Source organism: Aspergillus versicolor, assembly GCF_001890125.1.
Source record: "Aspergillus versicolor CBS 583.65 unplaced genomic scaffold ASPVEscaffold_4, whole genome shotgun sequence".
Lineage (NCBI taxonomy): Eukaryota > Fungi > Ascomycota > Eurotiomycetes > Eurotiales > Aspergillaceae > Aspergillus > Aspergillus versicolor.
In genome coordinates, this window is record NW_024467527.1 from 1,340,582 (window position 1) to 1,363,655 (window position 23,074).

Here is a 23,074-nt window from a genome sequence, read left to right on the forward strand (position 1 = left end):
TGCTCTCGACACCAACCAGCAACTTCCACTAAGTGTGTAAAGTAAACTAACCTCGAATACACTATAAAAGGACCACACCACGGACCCCGACCACCGACCATCCCACCCACATACACAACATCCCTCCCCATCGAACAAGAGAAGAAGATTCGCAGCCGGCTCCGCGAGGAGCGGCACGCCGCGCTCTGCGTCCTCATGGATCGCGAACTCCTCACCATCCAAGCATTAGCTGCGCAGGAGGTGAGATCCCTACTTACATACTAGTTCTTCCACCAGATATTAACAATAGCAACAACAACCAGACCCTCCCGCAAACCCGCCGCCGCTTCCTCTCGAACCTCCTCGCCCCCTCCGACCCGGTAACAGCGTCCTCTATCCGCGCCGACCAATTCACGATTCAGCGCTCCCTCCCCGCCCCATCGCCTTTGTCTTCCGCGAATACCGAACCGGTGGTTGTTTCGCGGGGCGTCGTCGATGTCTGCGAGAGTGATGATTCGGGGTGGTATAGGCCCGAGGCAGAGGCCGCATCGGGCCCGTCATCGTCGTCGCCGGCGTCGAGCACGAAGATGAAGGGGAGAAGCTCCTTGGGATCGGCTGGGACGCCGGAGAGGACTAAGAAAGGGAGGGTCTCGTCGGGAAGGCAGCAGCAGCAGACGAGGGAGAGAAGGAGGAGGTGGAGTGGTGCTGAGAGGCAGGATTATGGTGCCGGGGCTTCGTTTTGACGGGCTGCTTATCCTGAGCCTGCCTGGCTGGGGTTTATGCTTATGTTATGATTGACGATTGTAAGGTAATGACTGCTTATGGGTGCATTTGAACTGGGGGCGTTATTCTGATATCCTTGAATTGACTGATACTTCACGGATGCCCGGTTAGTCATGAAGGTTCGTATCATTATGGATGCATATTTATTGAATTCGAGACGTGGCTTGGACATCCAAATTGCCATTCTTAACGTTTGACTCTTACACATATCGGCCGTTTTGTTGCGAGACAATCCAAACAAAGGAATGCTATATAGTACACAAAAAAGGTATAAGAAAAAAAAAGCTAAAGGATATCAAGGAGAAGAGTAATAGGAAGGCAGAAAATGCGGCGCGGGGGTGCAGGGCAAAGTGACACTCTACCAAATATAATATGCTATCGCAGTGAACCAACGAATCCAGATGTTCCTGCAATCGTGGCCGTAGGCCAAGTGTAATTGCACACAACCAACTCTTTTGATCAAGGACTTGTATCCTCTATCCCAAAATTGACCAAATTTGCAGACGATGTGCCACCATCTCAACTAGTGGTATCGCATCACCGGTCATGAATTCGGTTTCTGTGTCCTGTATCTTGGTGGACGATTCTGGATCTTGCGCAATTTGCAAAATGCAAATGAAAATGTGTGCGCGACAAGTTTAGCGCGCTATCTTAGCTTTTCGCAATAATGTTGGCCATAGTCTCATTTTATTTTTCCGCGTTAAGCAAGCTTTCGGCATCCCCGACCTGCTTACGCTCAGAGACTTCCCTGGTGCGCATCCGTGCGCGGATAGCTCCTATATTCATGGGCGTCAATCCTTGGGATGGTGCTGGATCGGGTTCCGAATAGAAAGGATGGAGCCTGTGTGAAGTAGAAAACCGAACGCGACCATCCCTCATGACTGGTAATTGTCATTGGAGGGGCTCCGAGCTGGAAGACAACCGGTTCAGATGAAGGTATACATCCGTACCGTACCTAGGACAGTCAGTGGCAAGATCGACTTTTTTTTTTTTTTTTATTTATTCACGAGACACTTACCCTTCCATACTAATCAACTTCAGGTCGCCTCCAAAGTACCGGGCATACAAACGACTGATTGGAAGCCCGTATCCGAACCCTGCCATGGGGGCTTTGAAGTCACTCTTGTCAAAGTCGGGGTCAAGGTTGGGGGTTTGTTCCACGGTTGTATACATATAAGTCCAAACAAGAGGTATCGCAGACCGTGCGATACCGCCTCCTTCATCGGAGACCTTGATAGTAATGTCCTCTTTTCCTTCGGCGATGATGACCTTGGTGATAGGGAAGGCTTCCTTGTCTGCGCCGTGTGTTTCGACCACGGCACGGAGGGAGTTCTTCAAGGTTTCGAAAAGCATGTGGGACAGATGTCCCGGGACATACATGAAGTTTAGGTCTTCCTTGCAAACAAGCTGCACCTTGGGAGCATCAAAAAGACCATAGTAATCCTCGCAAACAAAACGAGCGTTTTCAATAGCCTCGAGAGCCACCTCACGTACATTTGTCTTGGTACAGATGATCCCGACATAGTTTGGATGGCGAACGTGTGTTTGTTCTGTCAGAGCGATATGTTGTCCAATTAACATTCGTATACCTATTCGAGACATGTAAAACCGATCGAGAAATGATTGAATTGTCGAGTCAATTTGGAGGCGCTGCCGTCTCCGCTTCCATTCGAGAATACCCTGAGCCACTGTAGTTACAACACTGTCATGTCGTCGTTTGATTTGTTGCAAAGTCTTCGCGAAACGTTCATTGTAGTCATTCAACTCGGGAGGCCAATGGCCATGATCATCGGACGGGACAAAATATCTCCTGGCGGCAGCAGTCTTGCCATTGCCGTTACCATTTGTTGTGGTGGAGGAACGGTACTGTCCCTCACGGACGCTTGGGTTTTGTGTAGTTTCCGCAAGGATCTTTGATCCACCGTTATGCGTTCTATTTGGGCGTAGCAGACGTGCCTTGACTTCTTGTGTAAGGGTTGGTCGAGGTAGAGTGATGATTTCCTTTGGAGCATTGCGTTAGTACAGTTTGGCCATCGCGTGGGTTGGGGTGAGTCATACCTCGAATGATTGCGCATACCAATCCTGGACCTTTTTAATGGAGGGCATTTCACTGAGCCCGTCGGGTAGCTCTCCAAGGTCCTGGACACGGTGGGCGAGACGGATGGGGAGTTCCTCCGATAGAAACTGAGAGGCGCGAAACAAGGTGCCTATTCGGCGGAGGACATGAGATCAGCCATTGCAAGCAACAGACCGGGAGAAAAAGAGGAATATTCTCTAGAGCACAGAATAAACTCACCGGTAGAAGGCCTGTCTCCGAATTGAACCATTTGCCGGAGCGAAACGCCAGTTGCTGGGAAGCTGGCGTAATGCCTGATGGTTTCCATCAGGCGCTCCGACGGCTTCCACATGATGTTGAAAGCGAATCAGGCCAAGCGGCCGTCACAACTTGAAATTTCCCAGTTGGATTGAACACGAATAGACGTGAATAAGAGAAATATATTAGATGGGTGGGAGAGAAGAAAAGTCCGGGGCGTGCGAGAACAGCGAGCGATATTATGACGGGCTTGGATCGTAAGGCCGGAGAGCTCTGGGAACTACTACCGAGGTTGTCGCCGAACTGAAGGAGTGGGAGCTCGAGGGTGCAGATGCAAGTAGAGTCACAACCTACGGAGGCAGAACAGAGAAGAAAGTCGAGCCGGCTTCGCAGATACAAGAGTCACACCACGGCCCAGCAGAAGATTGGCAGAACTAATAGAATTTGGTAAAGTTGGATAACAGTGACTCTTTTGGTCTTGCGGAGAGTCCTACAGAGCCCGGGGGTGTCACGTGTGGGGGGTGATCCTGACGGTCCCGTGCTTGGCTTGCCATCAGGCGATCCGACAAGCCTTGTAACTCTTGTTCGACGAAGCCCAAGACCCTGGGCTCTGGCTGATTATATTTTTCTTCAGTCCTACAGGTCTACTGTCCGCAAAAACAACATCTTATCGTGCGATCAATCTGGCAGTTGCTCCTGTGAGCTGGATTCAAATCGACCCGAGGATCTTCAACCCGCGGCTTGGGAATTGGCAGCGACACGCACCCCACCTTTTGCTCGGGCGGCCCAGGTGCGCTTTGCCTTGAATTGCCGATGAACGTGAACGTTTGCTCCGGATTCACCCCTTCGCCCGAAAATGGTTCAAAATTCTTCGCCGGCAACCTCCCATCTTCCCCCCGACCCCATACTCTCAGCTGTCCGGTCAGGTGATGCTCACGCATCTCTAATCACGAGCCAGGCAATAACAATAGTTCATCGGGGCGGGAGCTCTTGAGCGAACCCCCTAGCTTGCCATTGTAGTACGCAGTAGCCTCAATCGCTTGGCTCGGTTCCCTCGAAAGTCGAAACCCATTCTGCCGCTGATTTTGACTTGCACTCTTGTGGCTGCACATCGCCGTAGCTAGACTCGGAGCAAGGACAAGTCGCAATACCTAATGATGATTATATAGATATCACGCTGCTAGTGGAGTGTCTCCGACAACCGTCATAGACTGTCGGACCATACGCTGCTAAAAAGTCAAATATTAATAATAACACGACTACCCCGGCGCTGAGCTCAATGCCGGCTAATAATAACCCTGCAGCTAGATATGCGTAACATCGCGGTTAGAGGCCTCGTAATAATTAAGGCTATGGGTGGTTTAATAAGTAGCAACGCGGCATAAGAGACAAGGGTTTTCAATGGCACCCATCCACGTACCCTAAACCCTTTTGTATCATCATGTTACCGTCATCTTTATTATCCCCTCCCCATGCTTAGATACGGCAAAAACGCCGAAAGGAAAAAGGCTAGGTGCGGACATGGGAAGGGCTAAGAGAGCCTCTTGCGAAGGAGATGATCCGCTAACCGCAATTTAACTCGGTTTCCTTTCTGGTAGACGTGCTTCCAAAAAGCCAAATTGAGGGGAAGCTCGAAAATGCGGCCGCAGTTAATTTTCCACCTCTTCCGCCCGTGGCCTTGTGCGAGCCTACGACAACGCAGATGCAGTGGAGTCTCGTTTCTGGTTTGACATCTGTCGACCCAACCAACCAAAACAGCTTGCGACTGCGAATCCGTCGGCAGATTGTCTCACTGGCTGTCATTCCACAACAGCGGAGAGTGTCTAGACCATCTGAAATGCACGCTGCGAATTATTGCTATCCTCGGCGAACCTGTGTTTACCTTTCCCCCAAGGCGGCACCGTTTTTTGGAGCTCGCCATGAGCGGGGAGAGAGGCAGACAGTTCAACATCGGACCGGAAGATGCTCGCCCCAAACCGGTGTAAACACGATAAAGTCATTCTGGCGGAATAAACCAGGGGCTTGCATCGAGGTGGATCAAATTGTATGTTGTCAAGTTCTGGTTCCTCATGCAGCATAAGCGAATAGATTTTATTATGATGCAAGCGTGCACGCTGGAGTGTCAATCGTTTTGTACTTTGTCGCGCTGCCATTTCATCATCAGTACTTTTGCTCAGATCCAATTTATTATTTTACCGCGCCTGTAGCTAGGTTCGTCGCCAGGGTCGACACTTAGCTCACTTACTGGCGATAGACAGGAAGGATCCGCGGATTCCAGATTGCCCGTTTCGCTCTCGTGCTGTTAAAGGCGAAGGCGATAATAACCACATTCGACCAGGTCGCCGCCCCTGGCAGCTCTGTCGGCGGCATCTAGTGTGTAGCAGCGAACGATTGTTTAGACTAGAATAGGGTGATCCTCTGGACAGGGCAGGGGAGCGGTAGGGGGAAAGGCAGGAAGCTGAGCAAAGATGAATTCGAGAATTGGAGGAAGAGAAGAAGAAAAAGCGAGGGCAAGGGCCGTCATGAAAGAAGTACGAGGCGCGCCCAAAGAGGAAATACAACAGAACGCACGATAGAAGTCGGGCCCCTCTTTGGCCTCTTCGCTTCTCGCGCTGTCCCTCGTTCTTTAACAGCGACCCATCCGCTTCAACCCTTGGAGATTCCGCGTTTTTTCTGCGGCTGGTGGATCGTCTGCTCTGCTGGGCCCTAGCTAATAATTTTTCTTGTTTCTTTTTTTTCTGTCGCCTTCTCGTTTCCTTTTTCCCTTTTCCAGCCGTCTCATTTTCTCTGCCGCTAAAAAGCAGCCTATGGACAAGGGTCAAACGCCTTCGCTTCGCAGATGAGCATTCCGCTGTACTTTTTTGCTCAGCCGGTTCATGTATAAAACAGAAGATGTCACGTCGTCGTGCTTCCAACAGTGAATCGTTGGCATCACCGTCCGTGAACGAAGCCGTGGCTTATCCTTTCACCGGCATGCAACAGAGCCATACATTACCCCAGCGGCGCGGCCCGATCGAAGGGCCTGGTGGACGGAGGTTGACTCGAAGAGTCACCTGGCGGTCGTCCACCTACAAGCTCATGGCATCCCTTTGGGTGCTGGGGGTGCTCTATATGGTCTGGCTCATTCGCGACATCTTCTATTTACCCTTTTCATACTCCTCAAAAAACGCGATAAACGCGAATGCTGGGGATGAGTAAGTTCTTTTGCTTTGGTCTGGGTACATCTCACTGGATAGTGGACGATACTTATTGAATTCTGCTTACAGTCTGTTAGCTCAGTACGTGGGCCGTGAAGAATGCGGCATCTCTTCTCACGTTCTCTATCTACCTCCTAACTCCAATGGTGGTTCTGTGTTGAATGAGCCGTACTGCCAGACTCGTGCGTCGTTGCTCAGTTCAATGAGCAGTGGCGGGCGCCATGGCTTTGGCGCCCCTTATACTTCCCAAAGTAAGTGATACACCATGTGTAACAGAGCTAAAAATCTCCTATTGAACACCAATTCTTTATATTTGGTTACTAATCCAATTCAAAGGCTGTTTCTATCGTTGGTATACAAATGCTGAGATATGTGAAATACTCGAGCGTTTTGATGGTGTCCTTTTCGTTGGCGATGACACCCTAGCGAATGCCTACGCGGGCCTCAACATCCTCCTCCGCCAGGATCTAAAGCAAGGATCATTAAAGGAGTGGGAGATAAGCAGTTCCACTGACACAAACTGTCAGTGCAATTCGCAATTCACAACCCCAGCCTGCTCTTCTTCTCGAATCACTTCGAGCGAAGAACTATATGCCGAAGAAGGCAAGAAAACTCAAGCTCCCTATACTTGTTCGACCAGTAAGTTCTACCTCGCTACCTTCCACTGGAAAAGATATTTCTAGAAATGCTGACCAATTCTACAAGACACTCCCCACGCGTTTCTCTCTATTACCGGCTCACCTGCGCCGAGTACCGCACATGCCCAATTCAAGAGCCTCCTCGCTCGTTCATCTGAGAAAAAGCAGCCCATAGCCGTGATCCAGAGCCTGTCGCTCTCAACTTCATACTCGCTATCCACAGCATCAAGAAGCATGGACGAATGGCTTACCCTCGCTAAAACTAGCGCAAGGAGAACGCCATTCCTCTGGATGGGTCCCACAGCCCCCGGCCACCAAAACCAACCTGGAGGCAATATTCACGCAAGCAGTTGGCAATACACCCAAGATACTACCCAGGTAGCGCAGAGTAAAGGCGTCGACGTTCTTGGCATGTACAACGCGACATTACAGGCCGAGAGCTGGGACGGCTTGCGTTACGGCGAAGAGGTGGCCCTTATGCAGGCGATGATGGTAAGATCATATCCAACACGTTGCAGTGCATCCGCCTGCATGTATGTATGTCCGACTCGCTGACATGTCACAGATCATCAATTGGTTAGCGTCGCTTTAGGAACTCCAAATTCCTCTCCAAATGGTGTGACAGGAGTTGGCGATGTATGACGGAAAAGTTGGTATTATTTCGAGGCCAAGTAATGGCTTTAGGTTATGGATAAGGTAATGGATAAGGCATGCCGGGTTCTTTATGGGAATTTATGTTTTTATTTTTCCTCTTCCTCTTCCATTTTTTATTTATTACCTTCGCCCTTCAATTTCTTTTCCATTTCTCTAGATTTCAGGGTTCTTTCTGTATTTATTGCGGTCGTGGTTTTTATTTCTGCCTTCTCAAAACCATTTCACTTTATCAGGGACGTTGAATCCAGGTGCCCCCGATCAATCTCTTTTTCGCAAAAAAATTCGGGTTTGAAACTTATGACTCGCTCCTTGGAGGGGTTAATAATAGTAGCGTAACTGCGGGTATGGTGAGAAAGCTGTGCCCATGTACGCATGGGTGCCCTATTTCTCCCGCGGTGGGGGTGCAAATAGACATTGCTTCATAACATCAATTCGTTATCATATACATCAAAAACTCCAATCCTTCTAGCTTTTAAGTAGAGTAGCAAATAGCCGTGAATCGACCTCGCTTTTCATACATTTGCCCAAGCTTTTAGTTATAGGTACTGCATCATTGAACCAGAAAAAAGGGAGTCCAAAAGAAATCTATTCAAGCGATTATGGGTGGCTTCATGCACTCTCGCCCCCCATTGGACCATCCTTGTCTCAGATCAGCCCCAGTCCAGACCAAATCATAATAGACTTGGCTTCCAAGCGCTATCTCCGGGGCACGATTGGCTGGTTGCCTCTAAACATGGAGAGCAGAAGTTTCGGCGGTAGCGAGGTGAGATGCGTACGGCTGGAGAGCCTTCTTGACTTCGGTCGAAGTAAACTTCTCAACCTGTTGCGGGGCACGGCCCACAAAGGTGCTGGGGTCGAGAAGGGCGTCGAGCTCGCCGAGGATGGGGCCGAAGAATGCAGTGCGGCGGATGCGGTCGAGAAGGTCGTTGTTCTTGCCGTGCTTCTTGACGTTGTCGGAGGCTTGGTGCGAAAGGACGCCTGATCGCTTTTTGTTAGAACATGGTTGTGGTAATTAATAGATAATATAACGGGACGGGAGCATACGGATTTCCTCGTGAGCATCTTGGCGGGAAAGACCCTTTTTCACGCAAGCCATGATAACCTATATGCATATAATTAGTTGGTGTCTTGAACAGGACCAGGTGATATGAGGTGCTTACGTTCTCACTGGACAATAGTTGGTTAGCATGTGGGAGTTAATATAACGTATTGGGAATAGCGATGACTTACGTTGCCATGAATGGAAGTTCATCGTTTACACGACGCTTGATGACTTCAGGGTAAACAACGAACCCAGAAGTGACATTGTCTGATCATCGGTAAGTTGATAGAACTAGAAATATAACTGGCTCGTTCGTTACTTACTAAGAAGGATTAGACACGCGTCAGCGCAGAGATAGAGTTCGGGGACACTGATCCGACGGATGGCGCTGTCGTCCTGTTACAATATTAGAGGACAGCACAGACCAGAAAGGATCGAACGGGATATTTTACCAATGAACGCTCAAACCACTGTGCGGAGTAGGTGTCCAGGGCGTCCTTGGGGAGATTCTGGAGGTGCCTGCCTAGTGAGCACAGACGCTCGGACCGCATAGGGTTGCGCTTGTAAGCCTGCATGATTTGGTTAGATCGAATTGCATCTTGTTAAGTGTGAGTCGGATACCAACCATTGCACTGCTGCCAATTTGGTCCTTCTCGAAAGGCTCCTCGACTTCCTTGAGCATCGCCAAGTGGCGGATGTCAATGCCGATACGCTCGCAGGTGGATCCGAACGAGCCCAGGGCATTGGCTACATCAACATCAATCTTTCGAGAGTATGTTTGACTAGAAATGATGAATGCAGAATCGAATCCTGCTTTCTCGGTAACAAGTTCATCCAGCTTCTCGACCTTGTCGTGATCTCCGTTGAAGATCTGAAGGAAAGAGGCCTGGGTGCCGGTTGTGCCCTTGACACCACGGAAACGCAAATCATCACGCGCTCTCTCAAGGTTTCTCAGATCCATGAGCAAATCTTGGAGCCACAAGCAAGCTCGCTTTCCGACCGTGACAAGTTGTGCTGGCTGTCCGTGGGTAAATCCCAGGCAAGGTAGATCCTTGTACTGCTGGGCAAAAGCAGACAACTTGTCGATGACAATAGCCAACTTGGGAATGAGAATGTCAAGGCCATCACGCAAGAAGATCAAGTCCGCATTGTCCGTGCAGTAGCAAGATGTAGCACCCCAGTGGATGATTCCGGCAGCCGCAGGAGCGACCTGACCGTACGCGTGGACGTGAGCCATAACATCGTGTCTCCGGCGCTTCTCCTCCTCAGCGGCAACCTTGAATTCTTCGTCCTGAATCGTGGTGTTCTTTTTCATCTGCTCAATGGCCTCGTCGGTAATGGGCAATCCAAGCTCTGTACCTGTCAGTACATCGGACGTGGGGCTGGTAGGGTAGGGTAGGGTGGGAAGCACGTTTCTCGGATTCTGCAAGCCACAACCACAACTGTCTCCACGTGGAGAACCGGTTCCTTGGGGAGAATAGATACTTCATCTCATCGCCTATATGCCAGGATGGGCAGTTAGTCTCCAATCGCACAGCGTGCGCTAGGAATTGAGCAAAGGGAACCTACTCGCATATCGCGAGTTGAGAGGCGTCTGGTACACATCGTTGCTTGCGGACATGGTGTCAGACTGCAATTGGAACGGTCTCGAGGAAATTGAGAGGCTGCGGTGTGCGAAAAGGCCGGAAGATGGCTGAAAATACTGATGTGCGTCGACGGCCCCCAGACGAAATTTTGCTACGACTATTTTTCAGCGGGGTTGAATAATCTTATCAATGACAATCACGTTATCGGGACTCGTTATCATCACGTGAGCTTTATCGGGTCCACCCTCGCTCAGGGACGGCCGAAACCGGCCAACATGAAACACGGTAGTAACTATGTATGTCGCTCAAAAGCTATTATTAGACACCGATATTGAGAACCAAAAACCAATTGGAACATCCAAATCAACAACATGGACCTGCCAGTCGTCTTGAAAATCAACAAGGGACCATAGCTAGGCTACATTATTGCAGCGCAGCGAGTTGCGCAGACAGGCTTCCCTTGTCGTATTTGGTGTATTTGCCTCGACCTTTGTCGAGTTCGTGATAACGGTCATAAAACCGTGCATACAAGGGCTCAAGGACTGCCTGAACTTCGCGAGCAAGAACGCTACGCACTTCTCGCTCCATGTAGAGAGCCTTGTGGCGTGCAACCAAATCATCAAAGCTTGTATTGAACGATTTGAACTTGTCTTTGATCGCATCTTTATCGCGAGAAGAAAGCGACTTGACAATAGCACTGGAATCGACAACTCCGCCCGACTGTGGCCGAGCCCCGCCTCTACCCTGAGACGTATACTGAACATCAAGAAGGTAGTGAGACGTCTCTTTCCAAGCATCCAGATACGTCGAGGTTGCCCGTTTGCGGAAGGTATCGATCCTCGAAATACTATCTGGAGAACCGAGATATTTCGCCAGCTCCGGACTCGATCGAATAGAACGATCCACTATGCAAAAGACATTGGAAAGGAAAACGCCTTGAACAGCCTTTGCGCGGTGCAATGCCCGGCTTCGAGACTCCAAGGAAATCATAAGCGCCTCGATCATGTCTAGGATGAAGTGTGATAAGAGTGTCGAACTGTCCGGACTAACATCCAGTGGGGTGTTTGATGCTGTATTGGACGTTGACCGCCAATTCCCGTCTCCCAAGGAAGTCAAGATAGACGCAAGAGGTTTAGAATATCCGGTGAGTGTAGTGAGCGAGCTCATAACCTCAGTCACAAGAGGTACGGGGCCACCATCTGGCGGAAGCATAGGGATACTGGCTGCTTTGCGTTTCGTCTCCTCAAGCAACTCTGACAGAGACGATTTGGCGGTCTCACGGACAGGCCTCAGAGCTTCGAGAAATAGGCTCTTGAGCTCACCTGTCTTTGCATCTACATTGTAAGACATGGCCGTGACGATTTCAATGATCTCGAAAGCTAGGAAGCAATCGGTCATGAGATTGGAGCGGATGTACTGGTTGAGTTCGCGAAGGGTCTTGGAATATTCGGCCATCGCGGCGCGGCAAGTCATTTGTAGAGCCAGTCCTTTAAGGTCGCCAGTGAAAATCCGTGTGATGGCCTCCCATTCCGCGTATACGAAGTTTTCCAAGGCATTGGAGTAAATGCCAATCCCATTAGTTCCTTGCTTGTATGGACCATCGCCAGCTCTTCGTTTTAACGTATTGAGAGATGCAATGGCAAGGTTTTGCGTGCTTGTCGTAATGTAAGGCCCCCGAATATCCGCGTAGATTTTAAGGGCAGGACTGCCACCCTCACCGCGATGCGGGGTATGGGCTGCTGCTGAGCCGATGGCAGCGCAAATCGGCGCTATTTCCGCAAGCCTCTCGTCTGGGATCGTAGGAAACGGAAGATCTATTCCAAAACGAATCAGTGGCGTTGTGAGTAAAATGAGATGCAGGAACTTACCCTTGGTCAAGTAGTGTAAAGGTTCAATAGGAGTGACATGCTGACCAAGCTGCAGCCGTAGTAAATCTTGGAGTTTTGTATTCCCAATACCCAATAGGGACGTAAACTCGCTGATTGCCTTTTGATTCGATTTCAAATTTGTAGATGTCAGGTCGACCAATGCATTGTCCACTCGTTTCATTGCCGCCAGGTACTGTGACAAATCCTCGGTCTGCGGTCTATTGATTCATTTCCAGTGTTAGTGGAGAGCAACACCAGTCAATACGATTAAGCACCTACCCAGCGCGAATGATGCCCTCCTCCCGGTTCTTCGCATCGAGCGGCTGCCGAAGGCGATCAATAGCTTCATTAATCTTGTCGATATTGCTGTTTGTGATCTGAAGTGACTGTGTATTGCTATAAATAGGCCCAATTGCATGCTTCACGACATTTCCTCCGGTTTCAAGTCGGACGAGGGACCCTTGAATTTTCTTGGTCAGGAGGTTCAGCTTCTCAAGGTTGGCGTATAGCACCTCTACTTCGGCGCTCTCTTCGGCAAAAGCCGTATTCCTTGGTGCGACCATGATGTTGCAACGGTAACGAAGTATTAGGTATTCAGATAGTAAGCTGTCTGCAGGCTGTACAGATACGGCAAGTCATGTCTCGGATGGATGCGAGGGAGGGGATAAACAATTAGGAGAATAGACGGCTGACGAGGCGCCCGGCCTCAGGAAGCAGCAGCGATTCTCATATATTAATGACTAGTCAAATGAGAGATTAATCAATATAGGACACCGGCAGAGAAAGCTCATGAAAGCCCAAGCTCTGGTTGTCTCCAGCGGTTCCCTTCGATGCTCCGCCCCGGACAGCGAGCAAAATTACGCTAGTCCCATAGAGGTATGTTCGGTCCGATATATTGTTCCGCGGTATAGCCATGTGACATCATAGCACAAGCGCAAGCCTGCATTGGAGGGATCGTCGGGCCTGGCCAATCGTGCTGCAGGCACAGATCGACTAAATACGTACTTCAATCCGCCAATGCCTCCTCAATGCCTCCTTTCCAACCTCATGCCACGCGGGGTACCCTTCTCAAAATGGGTGCTGCGAGGGCATTCTGTCTCCGCTTCGCGCCTCCGGCCGCCATGATCTATGTCGGCGGCCGTGTTCTATTGTCAATTGAGACAGCTCGGAATAATTCGCAGCCATTCCTACTGCATTCCGACCCGAGAGCACCGTACTCGACCACTTCCACGCAGCTTGCCCGCGGGCAGTCGCCTAGCTCAATTGGAGATAGCGGCACTGGCCGAAGTGACCCCAGTTCCCGGAGGGAAGGAAGCTTCCATAGTGACGAATCGGACTCCTCGTCGGTATGGTCACATATCTTGCAGAGGTTTGAAGGGGTGAAACAGTCTGTCGGCTCGCCCGAATGGATTGAATTTGAGCATATCAAACACTACATAATACCCGACTGGACGAAGTTTCTCCCGGAGACAGTGCAGAAGTTGCAGCGCGAGCTTTCCATGGCGCCAGGCTCCTTAGCTGACGACATTTGGAGGGAAGCACATGATCCGGATTTGAATCCCGAGATAACTCGCGAGGCTGCAGTCCGTGTTGGCGATGGCCTCTGCGATGAAGAATTGGAGTTCAGACGGAAGCGACAAAAACATTCTGTAAAGGCGTTGGCAGCTTACCTGAATATCCCAGAAGCAGACATACACCCTGATGACGTCCCGATAATTTCCATGTGCGGATCGGGAGGTGGCTTGCGCGCGCTTGTTGCTGGTACTGGCTCATATCTGGCTACTCAAGAGGCTGGTCTGTGGGATTGCGTGACGTATACTGCTGGCGTGAGCGGCAGTTGTTGGCTACAAGTTCTGTACCATTCATCTATTTCCGGATGCAACTTCACCAAACTTGTGGCCCATTTGAAGAACAGGCTGGGCGTGCACATGGCCTTTCCGCCGGCAGCACTCAAACTGCTTACACATGCACCAACCAACAAGTACCTCCTCAGTGGCTTGGTCCAGAAACTGAAAGGCGATCCCGGTGCTGATTTTGGTTTGGTTGACATCTATGGTATGTTGCTAGCCGCCAGGTTACTTGTACCCAAGGGGGAGCTTGGGGCTTCAGACTATGACCTCAAAGTATCACATCAAAGCCATAACGTTGCCAGCGGAGCCCACCCACTCCCTATTTATACAGCCGTGCGCCATGAAATCCCAATCCTAGAGGAGAAGGCCGAGGAGGGAAAGAAGAAGCCAATGCCCGAGGATCTCATTAGACAGTCACGGAGCGAGTCATGGTTCCAATGGTTCGAGTTTACGCCGTATGAGTTTTTCTGTGAGGAGTTTAGTGCAGGTATTCCTACCTGGGCTCTGGGGAGGCATTTCAATGGCGGCAAAAACGAGGCGCCTCCCGGGACCTCGCCTATACCTGAATTACACGTTGGCAACCTGATGGGAATATGGGGCAGTGCATTCTGCGCGACACTTTCGCATTACTACAAGGAGATTCGACCACTTGTTAAAGGAATCACCGGGTTCGGAGGTATCGATTCCCTAATCCAGGGCAAGTCAGAAGACCTTGTTCGAGTACACCCCATCGACCCCGCAACGATACCGAATTTTGTACTAGGAATGAAAGATGTGCTACCACCGTCCTGTCCGGAATCGATCTTCAAGAGCCAACACTTACGGCTCATGGATGCCGGGATGAGCAACAATCTCCCGATTTACCCACTGCTCCGGCCGGGCCGCGATGTCGATATTATCATCGCCTTTGACAACTCAGCCGATATTAAGCAGGAAAATTGGTTATCTGAAGTGGACGGTTACGCACGCCAACGAGGTATCAAGGGCTGGCCAATTGGAGCCGGCTGGCCGAGAGCCAAGGACACTCCAAAGGAGACCGAACAGAACCTCCGGGAGCCACAGAATATCTCCGAAGAGGACCTCAACAAGAAAATCACTGCTGCCCAGGACTCGCCCAGTCATGAGCACCACCAGCCGGCATCTACCAACGTCCCTCCTACAGAGGGTTTGAAGGACCCAGACTCGCTGTCCCCACCACCGGACACGGATCTAGGATACTGCAACGTCTGGGTTGGCACCACGCAAGAAAAGGTCTCCGAGAAAGAACCACCACCCTCCAAGCGCCTCTTCGACGCCCGTCACTCGGATCCCAGCCACACTGAATCCGACTTTCACCTCATGCGGCCAGACGCCGGCATCGCAGTCGTCTACTTCCCTCTTCTGCCTAACCCGGCAGCCCCAGACCTCCCCTCCGCCTCGTCCCTCACAAAACCATCAAAACCCAACAACTCGCACCATGTATCAGAGACCGAAGCGCCATCATCTGAAAAAGATACGACGAAGCCGTTATCTCCGCACCCAGGTACAATCGATCCTGACGTAGACGATTTCTTGTCAACATGGAACTTTGTTTACACACCCGAGCAGATTGACGCGGTTGTGGGATTGGCCAAGGCGAACTTTGCGCAGGGCGAGGAGCAGGTGAAGCGGGTTGTGAGGGGCGTTTATGAGCGGAAGAAGAAGGATAGGTTGGCCAAGGAAGAAAGTCAGCATCGGCCCCATAAGGAGGGCTTGATGCTTAGTTGAGATTAGAGTAGAATATATCTAGTATTATTATTTTATCTACACTGGTTCCTTTGTTTGTTTGTTTTTTTTGGTGCGTACATGTGCAGAATATGTATATCAACACACTATATCTATTTTATTAACTATTATATTGAAAGTATATTGCTTCCCGGAATATATTCATGTCATGTCCAACTCTATGTCATCACGACCTGAGTAGTAATTGTACAGTATATCTATTTCGACGCCTGATCATCGCCTTCTTTCTTCCCCTTCCCAATAGGAGCATTCTCCTTCTCCTTGCCACTACCACCGCTACCCTCCTCCGCACTGCTCTCCCACTCCCTATCCTCCTTCCCACTCTCATCAGTCCCAACATCAGCCTCAGCATCACTGTCTCTCAACCTCCAGTCTGCAACCTTAGTCTCAGGGACGGGCTCTCCAGGCTGCGGCTCCATAACCACCTGGCTGGAAACCGGTCTTTTCTGGCTATCCACATCTTTAACCTCTTTTGTGCTCGGCTCCGCATACCGCCATACGACCTTCAACCGGTCAAGCGCTTTGATGCCCTTCTTTGAGGTGCCCTTGATTCCATCCATGGCATCCCAGTCGACCTCGAAGACGCCGGAATCGTACTTGTCGCCGCCTTCGAAGTAGGGGTTGAACCAGACGTGGGCGATCGATGTTACCATTGCCAGGCCTGTGTAGGCGGCGGCTTTGCTGCGGCGTTCGAAGTCGATGTTTACATCAGAAGTTGGGAGGATTAGTGGTGCGCGGGGCCGCAGGAGGACGGCACTGGTATGTTTCTGGGGCGCTTCAGCGGGCGTTGATGTCTTGGGATGGGTGACTGTATTGGATTGGTCGGTGGTGAGGTTTGGATTTGTGAGGGCCGAGGTGAGGTTGCTGGCCTTCGTCCATAGAGAAGCTTCCGATTCAGCAGCCGAGGGAGGCTCCTGGGGTGTGCTAACGGTAGAATCGGGGTTTGAAGTTGGCGCAGTCTTGATCGTGGGGTTTGGTTTGGATTTGTTGAGGTTATCGTTACTGCTGCTGTCGTTGCCCTCATTGTCGCTCCCTGCGGCGCTGTTGGACTGCGACGCAACACTATCGCCAGGCAGACTGTTGCGTTCGTTCCGATGGAAGAGGTGGAACTGTTTAATCGCCTGGCCATCTTCAATAAAACCTTCAACGGCGACTTTGACCCCGTCTCTGAGTCCCCAGACGTGAATCTCAAGTATCTCCACCGGCCGCTCGACATACTTCTTCCCCAATTCGTTCGTCCATCGGTCGACGTACCGCACCCACCGCAGCTGGCTCGGGATGCTCACACCAGAGCCAAACCCAACCCGCATCCGCCGCTCTGTGAACCGCTGTAGTGCATCCTCCATCTTCCACCCCTCTTGGCTGATCAAGTACGAGCACGCCATTGTCCCGCTGCGACCCTTGCCAGCCTTGCAGTGCACAACCACAACGCGCTGTCCCTGTTCTTCGCTATCCTTCCCTTCGTCTTTGCTTTCTTTCTGCTCCCCAGCCGGACCCGGCCCATCCAACCGCTGTAGCCAATTCCGCATACTGGCCATTACCTTGGGAATCAGCGCGAACGGCGGCGGATGGTGATCGGGAAATGGGAAATGGTGGATTCGGCCATAGACCTCGGAGTCGGGGTAGCCCGTACCCTCGGCGCGGAACTCCCAGATCCCCCACTGCGTGTCATGCTTGCTGTCGAGGAAGTCGACGAGTTGCTTCAGCGGCGTTCTGTAGGCGATCTTAGGGTAGTTTGTTGAGGGGCCGGAGGTTGCGATGACTGGTATGGGTAAAGCAGGTCAGTACAGCTGGAGTGGGTGCGTTTGGATAAGCGCAGTGGAGTTGAATGGGGTGTTTGTTGCTTATGCGGAGTAAAGCAACACCGGCAAAGGGGGTTGGATTCGGGGGCGGGCGGGGGGCAGAATCTCACTGTTATCGGAGACATAGCAAAGATCTAGACCGGCTTCTGGGTGTTGTTGTCGAGGTCCAGCTACAATCTGTCTAAGGATCGAGGCCTGAGGAGGTCAAGCGGCCAAGCGCTGCGAGTCAGTCTGGGCGTGGTCAGGATTGCAGTTAAGGACATCTTGCATACCATGAGTCGTACAGGCACCAGTCCTGCGGTTACGCGTATCGAGGTAAAGACAGAAGTGAAACAAAACAGAATAAATGTCGTTGAAGAATCTATAGAGAGCTTATTAACGGTGGGAGACTGGTCGATAGAAAGTAAACGTGCTCGACCGAGTCGAAGCTCCAAGTTTAAAGTGCAAAGTGACGCCAAGCCTCTGATGTCATCGGCCGCAGTCTTGTTTGTATAGCCTCAATTCTCCCAACAAAACGCAAGGCTACTTGTAATTACCACTCAGGCGCCCAGGTGAGGCTGAGTCAAGGTGGCAAGGCATCATTAGAATCCCAATTTTTGTCATTGCATTGGAGACATTACATTAAGCAGTAGCATCACAAAAACATATTGATACAACAAAACAATTCATAGCCTAGTAATAGTGGAGGAGCCAATAATCCTGCAATTCCTTCAGATGAGACCCATCTAGACTCCCCAGAAACATGAATACGCATACGAGTCGAGTAGTTCATTCGGCCACCCAATGCCAATCACATCTTTTCCTTCACGTTTAAGCAACTCCATAAACATCCTTCACACTGATCTTAAACTGCTTGGTCGAAGAAGTGACATTCTGCTCGCCAAATGCATAGAACGCAGCGTTGCCAGGCTTGCGCCATGTGTGCTCAACATGGAGGGTCCAGTTCTCAGACTTGGGCGTGGGGTTGATCTTCGCAAGAACGCCCTTGTCGTTGCAGGGTGCGTAGTCCTCCTGCGTGCTTGTGCCGTTGCAGGTGGCGTTGAAGCCGGGCGTGTTTTGGGACGAGAGGCCCTGGATGTTGAAGTTGTAGGCGCAGCCACCGGGCGAGCAGCCAAGCGTGAAGTTGGAGGCGTGCCATGTTAGGGCTGGGTTTGTGGGGTCGGCGGCGGCGTTGCGCATGGGGATGCGCATGGCTGTCGGGGGAACAGCGTACACTGAGGCCGAAGCGGAGGCGAAGAGGGAGAGAGCGACGGGGACGATGTTGGAGAAATGCATGGTGGTTGGTTTTGATTATTATTATTAGTGATTATTTGGGATAATTGGTTGTCTGAAGAAAGAGGTGTAGGTTGTACGAAGGTCGATGGAAAGGGATGGGTATAAGAGTCAGGAGAGTGAGCGATATTCTAAGATGGCCTCCGGTACCGACGTGAGACAACAATTGGTGATATTGCAACTATAAATGGAGCAACTGGAGTCGCCTTTGACGATCTGCTTGGCGGCGTTTGAACGGTGCAGATCCCCAGGGGAAGGCAGTCAGATTGGCTGAAGAAGTACTCTCTCAGAATTATCTGAACAATGAGGGGAACAGATGCTAGCCTGCTAACGGTGAGAGAGAGCGTTATACAGATGGGTGAGATCGTGAAGCAAGGAAAGGCATATTGAATGCTGCAGTAGTCGAGGAGTTCTGAACTGAGTTTCCTCCAATCCTTCACGCAGTTCACGGGCTGTTAGTGCGGACAATTGGTTAGACTGTTTATTCGGCGCTTCACAAGGACCTTCCATTACAATTCGAAATTCTGTCTGCTAGGAATAGGCAGCGTTGGGATTCACAAGAAGCATCCATGATCTGGCTGTCTTACTTTGCGACGCGGCTCACAGATGGTGGCTCTCTCTCAAACCGGTTTGAACGCCTCGACTCTAGGGTCCGCCCTTCCCGCAGCAGCAGTGGAGTCGCTTTGTGAAGTTCGTGCAATGTGATTCGAATGCTGATGCTTCAATTCGGCGCCCTGTCACAGCTTGTCTTGACCTGATGCGCCCACGGTCTCAGATGACGAAATCTGCTCTGACCAGTCTCGAACCATCGGTTGAGCTTATTCTCTTCCACTGCTTCATGCTGCTTGCAGTGAGACGTAATTCAATTGTTGGGGGTTTCCCTTGTCATTGCGATCAGCAATCATTCCCTGCCGGGCCGTCATCCTTCGGATGCGATTGCGTCGCCAACTCTGTACTCTGTGTACTGTCTATGCTCAGGAGATACTGGCTCAGACCTTCACGGCCCTTATATATACAAGATATTATAGTACATAAAATACATAATTCCATCTCACCCTTTCCTCATGCCCATTGCGTCCCTTAGGATCTGATTAGCCTTGCCTAATAGATCCTGTGGTATCGATAGGCCCGGCTCGTAAGCCTCAAATTCGTCCTCGTCCTCTTCTTGAGACCGTCGAATGGCTGCCATCCTTCTCTTCTTCTTGCGCCGCTGCTTGTTATACTCCCTTCTCGCTCTTTCCTCCATCGACATTGCGCCTTGTGGGCAGAGTCCTGGGTCGGCTCTCAGCTTGGCAGCAAACTCGTCGCTCGACTTCGCGCAGAGATTTAGGATATCGAGCCGCGCATTATCGCTCAAGTGGAACCCCCGTGCCCGTAAATCTTTCAAATAAAGATAGGATGACTCAAAATTCCCAGTGTCCACACACATGAGCATGAGGTGCTCAAATGTTTGCGCGTCCGGGATAACACCCAGCGTTGCCATCTCCTTTACCATGAACATGGCAGACTCGGCGTTTTTGCCCACGCGACACATGCTTATCAGAGAGTTGAATGTAGCCGTGTCAGGGTGCCGGCCGCAAAGCGTATGGAGCTCTTTGTAGAACGCAATGCCGTCGTCGACTGCGAACGGATCATCAACCGCTGCTGCTGTGCACAGATAAACGACCACCCTAGCACACGCCAAAGGAACTTTCTCTCCGTCATTCTTCAACTCCTTGAGAATGTTCCAGACATTTCGTGGGTGGGTCTTGTTTTGGACGCAATGCGCCCGAATCGCCTGAGTAGACCTTGAAACCACTTCATGGCCCGCATCCTGCATGTCGGACAATGTCTGAAACGCAGCATATAGCCCACCGGACTTAATACTCGCCTTGGACATTATTTCATAATCTCTCGCTTCATCATCAACGCTAGGGCCCAGTATATTCGTTATTGATTTCAAAAGCTCCTTGTCTCGTGTGTGAGACGCCATCTGGAGAACAAGATTGGTTAGGTAAGACCTTGGCGGAGTCCTGTCCACTTCAACAAAGCTTTTCCATAGGAAGCGGGTTAAATCACGATGGCGAGCGAATGCCGCTTCTTCAAGCACATGGTTCCAAAGTTTCTTACTTATTTGGTACCCCTGGCTCAGGCGAGACTCCATCAAGTCGATGATTTGGTCAAATTCTTTGGCGTCGCAAAGATAGTAGATAAGCATATTGTGAAGCCAAGGCTTGACCTCTATAACTTTCCTCTCCATATGCGCGATGTGGTCCATAGCCAATTCGAATTGGTGCTCCCTAATCAGACCCGCCACAACATAATGCCAACCATCCGGGCTGAGAGGGAACCATCGATCTCGTAATGTGCGCAATAAATCTGCCCTCAGAACAAAGTTTGGATGGACAGCAACGACCTTGAGGAAGAAACACGGTCAGCATAATGTTTTGGTGAGTGATTTCAAGGATCGTCATATCATAGGACATACCTGCAACGCAGCATGAAGCGTACCTGCGTCAATTGGAACACCGTTCTGTTCCATTTCCGCAAGCAACTTCTGCACCATAAAAGGTGACCCAAACCGCGGGTCGGTATGGCATTGTATAAGCGCTTTATAATGTCGGGTTTCAGGTCGAATCCCGCGGTCCCGTATTAAAACACGTAGTATTTGCGTTGCATTGATTATGTTCGGAGATTGTTCCGCCTTTTTGGCAAGTAGGTTCTCCAGACGTCCCGTTGGTGAGCTTTCGATGTTCCTTGGTGCTCTCGGTCTTTTTTTGTGCCCTAGCAAATGATCCTCGTCCCACTCTTCGCTATATTCGTTATAATCAGGTAGCTCCTCAGTTCCCTCATCCGAATAAATCTGTTCCTGTATTTTTTGGCTTTGATCGTTCAAGCATTGCGCGGTAGTAGAGCTGTAGGGTCTTCGGAGGCATCGCGATATCGCGCCGAGAGGAGTGGAGGAAGCACAGCGTCGTCGTGTCCCAGGAAGGGTAGCGATATGGCACCTAGGTGTACTCAATGCCGGACATAGATAATGCCATAATTGGTCCGGTTTGAACCGCTTGCGGGGTATCATAGCTGTTTTGTTGCGAGAGTAAATTAAGGTCCATTGCTCTCGGTTCTTCAAAAGGAAGCCGCGGATCACGTGATATAAAATGGCTTAACTACATAGAAGAGGGGAAAAAGAGAAGGGGAAAACAAAGGTAAAGCTCATGTCTAGTAGATATTAGCACTAGTTGCATAGCTGATATCGTTTTTCATTTCCATGTGGATCATAAATTGATGCTGATAGCAATAAAGGTACATGGCAAGCTCCCATCGAAAAAACAACCAGATACGCCAGGCCATGCTCATGAACCCGCCAACGAATCCTCCGCAGCTATCTCCAGGGTATCTATCATTGTCTCCGCTCTTCCATCACAACAAAAAGCCAGTCTTTATCTCTAGTTTCCACCCCGACCGCGCCCGCGCCCACGGCCGCGACCACCACGACCGCCACGATCGCCCCGTCCACCCTCGCGAGGCCCACGGTTGCGATGTTGAGGCTGGTTCTGCTGCTGTTCCTTGACCATTTCGATTATTTCTTCGGGAATCCGTAGATATTTGATCTATGACAGCTGGTTAGTTGCGGGGCGGTCATACTGTGGGAGTGTGCACAACGTACATTGTTTCCGCGGACGTAGACTTCGGGGAGTTTAAAGAAGCGGTCGCCTTCTGGGCTTGTCTGGACAACCTCTCTGAGTATTAAGTTCATCCAGTTGTCGCAATTGGCAAGGTGCCCGTTCAGGGTTTCGCCGTTTTTGAGCTCGACAAGCATAGGGTGGCCTTGCGCGGCCGTTAGCAGGCCAAGCGGAAGCTGTGCATTATAGGTTGTCAGCAAAAGTCTAATAGAAGAGGGACAAGGAGATCGGGCGCTTGAGCTTGGATAATTACCATTGTGGTTATAATTGAGCGAGTGTTGAAAGTTGCAAGGAAGGAATGGCGGGGAGTCCGAACGGTGAATATTCCGCTACGGAGTCTGCGGGTGAGGCGATAATAATGCCGAGGTGGATGGTAAATAACAATTGTGAGAATTCAAGCAGCCTCCAGCTAACTACATATCACAGCAAGGATCCGTTGACTGAGGCTGTGACATCGGCGGAATTATCGGATTATCAGATACTCCGCGCCCCGGCTGCGTACTTGGGCGAAGGAGTCAGCTCACCCATCGTCATAATCACTCGGTATTATCTGATTCCCGGTTTTCTGAAGCCATCAAATACCTCTGGTGTGATATATCTTTGTCATGATTTAAAAAGACCCGCTTCCATAGGACAGTGCTCGGTTGAATTGCATATATGTAG

At 50.6% G+C, this 23,074-nt stretch overlaps 10 protein-coding genes across 10 annotated transcripts; 3 read left to right on the top strand and 7 right to left on the bottom strand.

Moving 5' to 3' along the window:
* Positions 1-120: 120 nt before the first annotated feature.
* On the top strand, positions 121-722 carry ASPVEDRAFT_129249 (uncharacterized protein; the record flags this gene model as incomplete). The annotated part of the gene is made up of 2 exons (XM_040806621.1): positions 121-240; positions 303-722. Coding segments are annotated over 2 exons (540 nt in total), but the record flags the coding sequence as incomplete, so codon positions are not given.
* Positions 723-1,311: 589 nt separating this feature from the next.
* On the bottom strand, positions 1,312-3,445 carry ASPVEDRAFT_638979 (PDK/BCKDK family protein kinase). The gene is made up of 4 exons (XM_040815701.1): positions 3,059-3,445; positions 2,821-2,969; positions 1,781-2,763; positions 1,312-1,717 (listed from the first exon to the last, which is right to left on the bottom strand). Exons 1-4 carry the CDS (start codon positions 3,168-3,170, stop codon positions 1,654-1,656), a joined length of 1,308 nt encoding a protein of 435 aa, XP_040667266.1. The 5' UTR covers positions 3,171-3,445; the 3' UTR covers positions 1,312-1,653.
* A 2,523-nt stretch (positions 3,446-5,968) lies between these two features.
* ASPVEDRAFT_130633 (uncharacterized protein) lies at positions 5,969-7,466 on the top strand (the record flags this gene model as incomplete). Its single annotated transcript, XM_040806742.1, has 4 exons — positions 5,969-6,270; positions 6,343-6,524; positions 6,610-6,912; positions 6,979-7,466. 4 exons carry the CDS (start codon positions 5,969-5,971, stop codon positions 7,464-7,466), a joined length of 1,275 nt encoding a protein of 424 aa, XP_040667267.1.
* A 413-nt stretch (positions 7,467-7,879) lies between these two features.
* On the bottom strand, positions 7,880-10,422 carry ade13 (adenylosuccinase ADE13). The gene is made up of 9 exons (XM_040815699.1): positions 10,177-10,422; positions 10,019-10,105; positions 9,233-9,960; positions 9,060-9,176; positions 8,931-9,003; positions 8,796-8,874; positions 8,726-8,732; positions 8,610-8,667; positions 7,880-8,543 (listed from the first exon to the last, which is right to left on the bottom strand). The coding sequence occupies exons 1-9, from the start codon at positions 10,226-10,228 to the stop codon at positions 8,293-8,295; spliced, it is 1,452 nt and encodes a 483-aa protein (XP_040667268.1). The 5' UTR covers positions 10,229-10,422; the 3' UTR covers positions 7,880-8,292.
* A 194-nt stretch (positions 10,423-10,616) lies between these two features.
* On the bottom strand, positions 10,617-12,624 carry ASPVEDRAFT_83037 (EXO70 family protein; the record flags this gene model as incomplete). Its single annotated transcript, XM_040817305.1, has 3 exons — positions 10,617-12,007; positions 12,062-12,279; positions 12,341-12,624. The coding sequence occupies 3 exons, from the start codon at positions 12,622-12,624 to the stop codon at positions 10,617-10,619; spliced, it is 1,893 nt and encodes a 630-aa protein (XP_040667269.1).
* Positions 12,625-13,118: 494 nt separating this feature from the next.
* Positions 13,119-15,658, top strand: ASPVEDRAFT_41103 (putative phospholipase A2 (PlaA); the record flags this gene model as incomplete). Its single annotated transcript, XM_040812267.1, has 1 exon — positions 13,119-15,658. The coding sequence occupies exon 1, from the start codon at positions 13,135-13,137 to the stop codon at positions 15,655-15,657; it is 2,523 nt and encodes an 840-aa protein (XP_040667270.1). The 5' UTR covers positions 13,119-13,134.
* A 40-nt stretch (positions 15,659-15,698) lies between these two features.
* Positions 15,699-17,865, bottom strand: ASPVEDRAFT_41104 (putative phosphatidylinositol-3,4,5-trisphosphate 3-phosphatase). The gene is made up of 3 exons (XM_040812268.1): positions 17,750-17,865; positions 17,588-17,672; positions 15,699-17,437 (listed from the first exon to the last, which is right to left on the bottom strand). The coding sequence occupies exons 1-3, from the start codon at positions 17,750-17,752 to the stop codon at positions 15,873-15,875; spliced, it is 1,653 nt and encodes a 550-aa protein (XP_040667271.1). The 5' UTR covers positions 17,753-17,865; the 3' UTR covers positions 15,699-15,872.
* A 422-nt stretch (positions 17,866-18,287) lies between these two features.
* On the bottom strand, positions 18,288-18,752 carry ASPVEDRAFT_52439 (uncharacterized protein; the record flags this gene model as incomplete). The annotated part of the gene is made up of 1 exon (XM_040814638.1): positions 18,288-18,752. The coding sequence occupies one exon, from the start codon at positions 18,750-18,752 to the stop codon at positions 18,288-18,290; it is 465 nt and encodes a 154-aa protein (XP_040667272.1).
* Positions 18,753-19,800: 1,048 nt separating this feature from the next.
* Positions 19,801-21,807, bottom strand: ASPVEDRAFT_129630 (pentatricopeptide repeat protein; the record flags this gene model as incomplete). Its single annotated transcript, XM_040806650.1, has 2 exons — positions 19,801-21,144; positions 21,217-21,807. The coding sequence occupies 2 exons, from the start codon at positions 21,805-21,807 to the stop codon at positions 19,801-19,803; spliced, it is 1,935 nt and encodes a 644-aa protein (XP_040667273.1).
* A 133-nt stretch (positions 21,808-21,940) lies between these two features.
* Positions 21,941-22,822, bottom strand: ASPVEDRAFT_41107 (U6 snRNA-associated Sm-like protein LSm4). Its single transcript, XM_040812270.1, has 3 exons — positions 22,665-22,822; positions 22,396-22,587; positions 21,941-22,339 (listed from the first exon to the last, which is right to left on the bottom strand). Exons 1-3 carry the CDS (start codon positions 22,665-22,667, stop codon positions 22,175-22,177), a joined length of 360 nt encoding a protein of 119 aa, XP_040667274.1. The 5' UTR covers positions 22,668-22,822; the 3' UTR covers positions 21,941-22,174.
* Between the last annotated feature and the right edge of the window lie 252 nt (positions 22,823-23,074).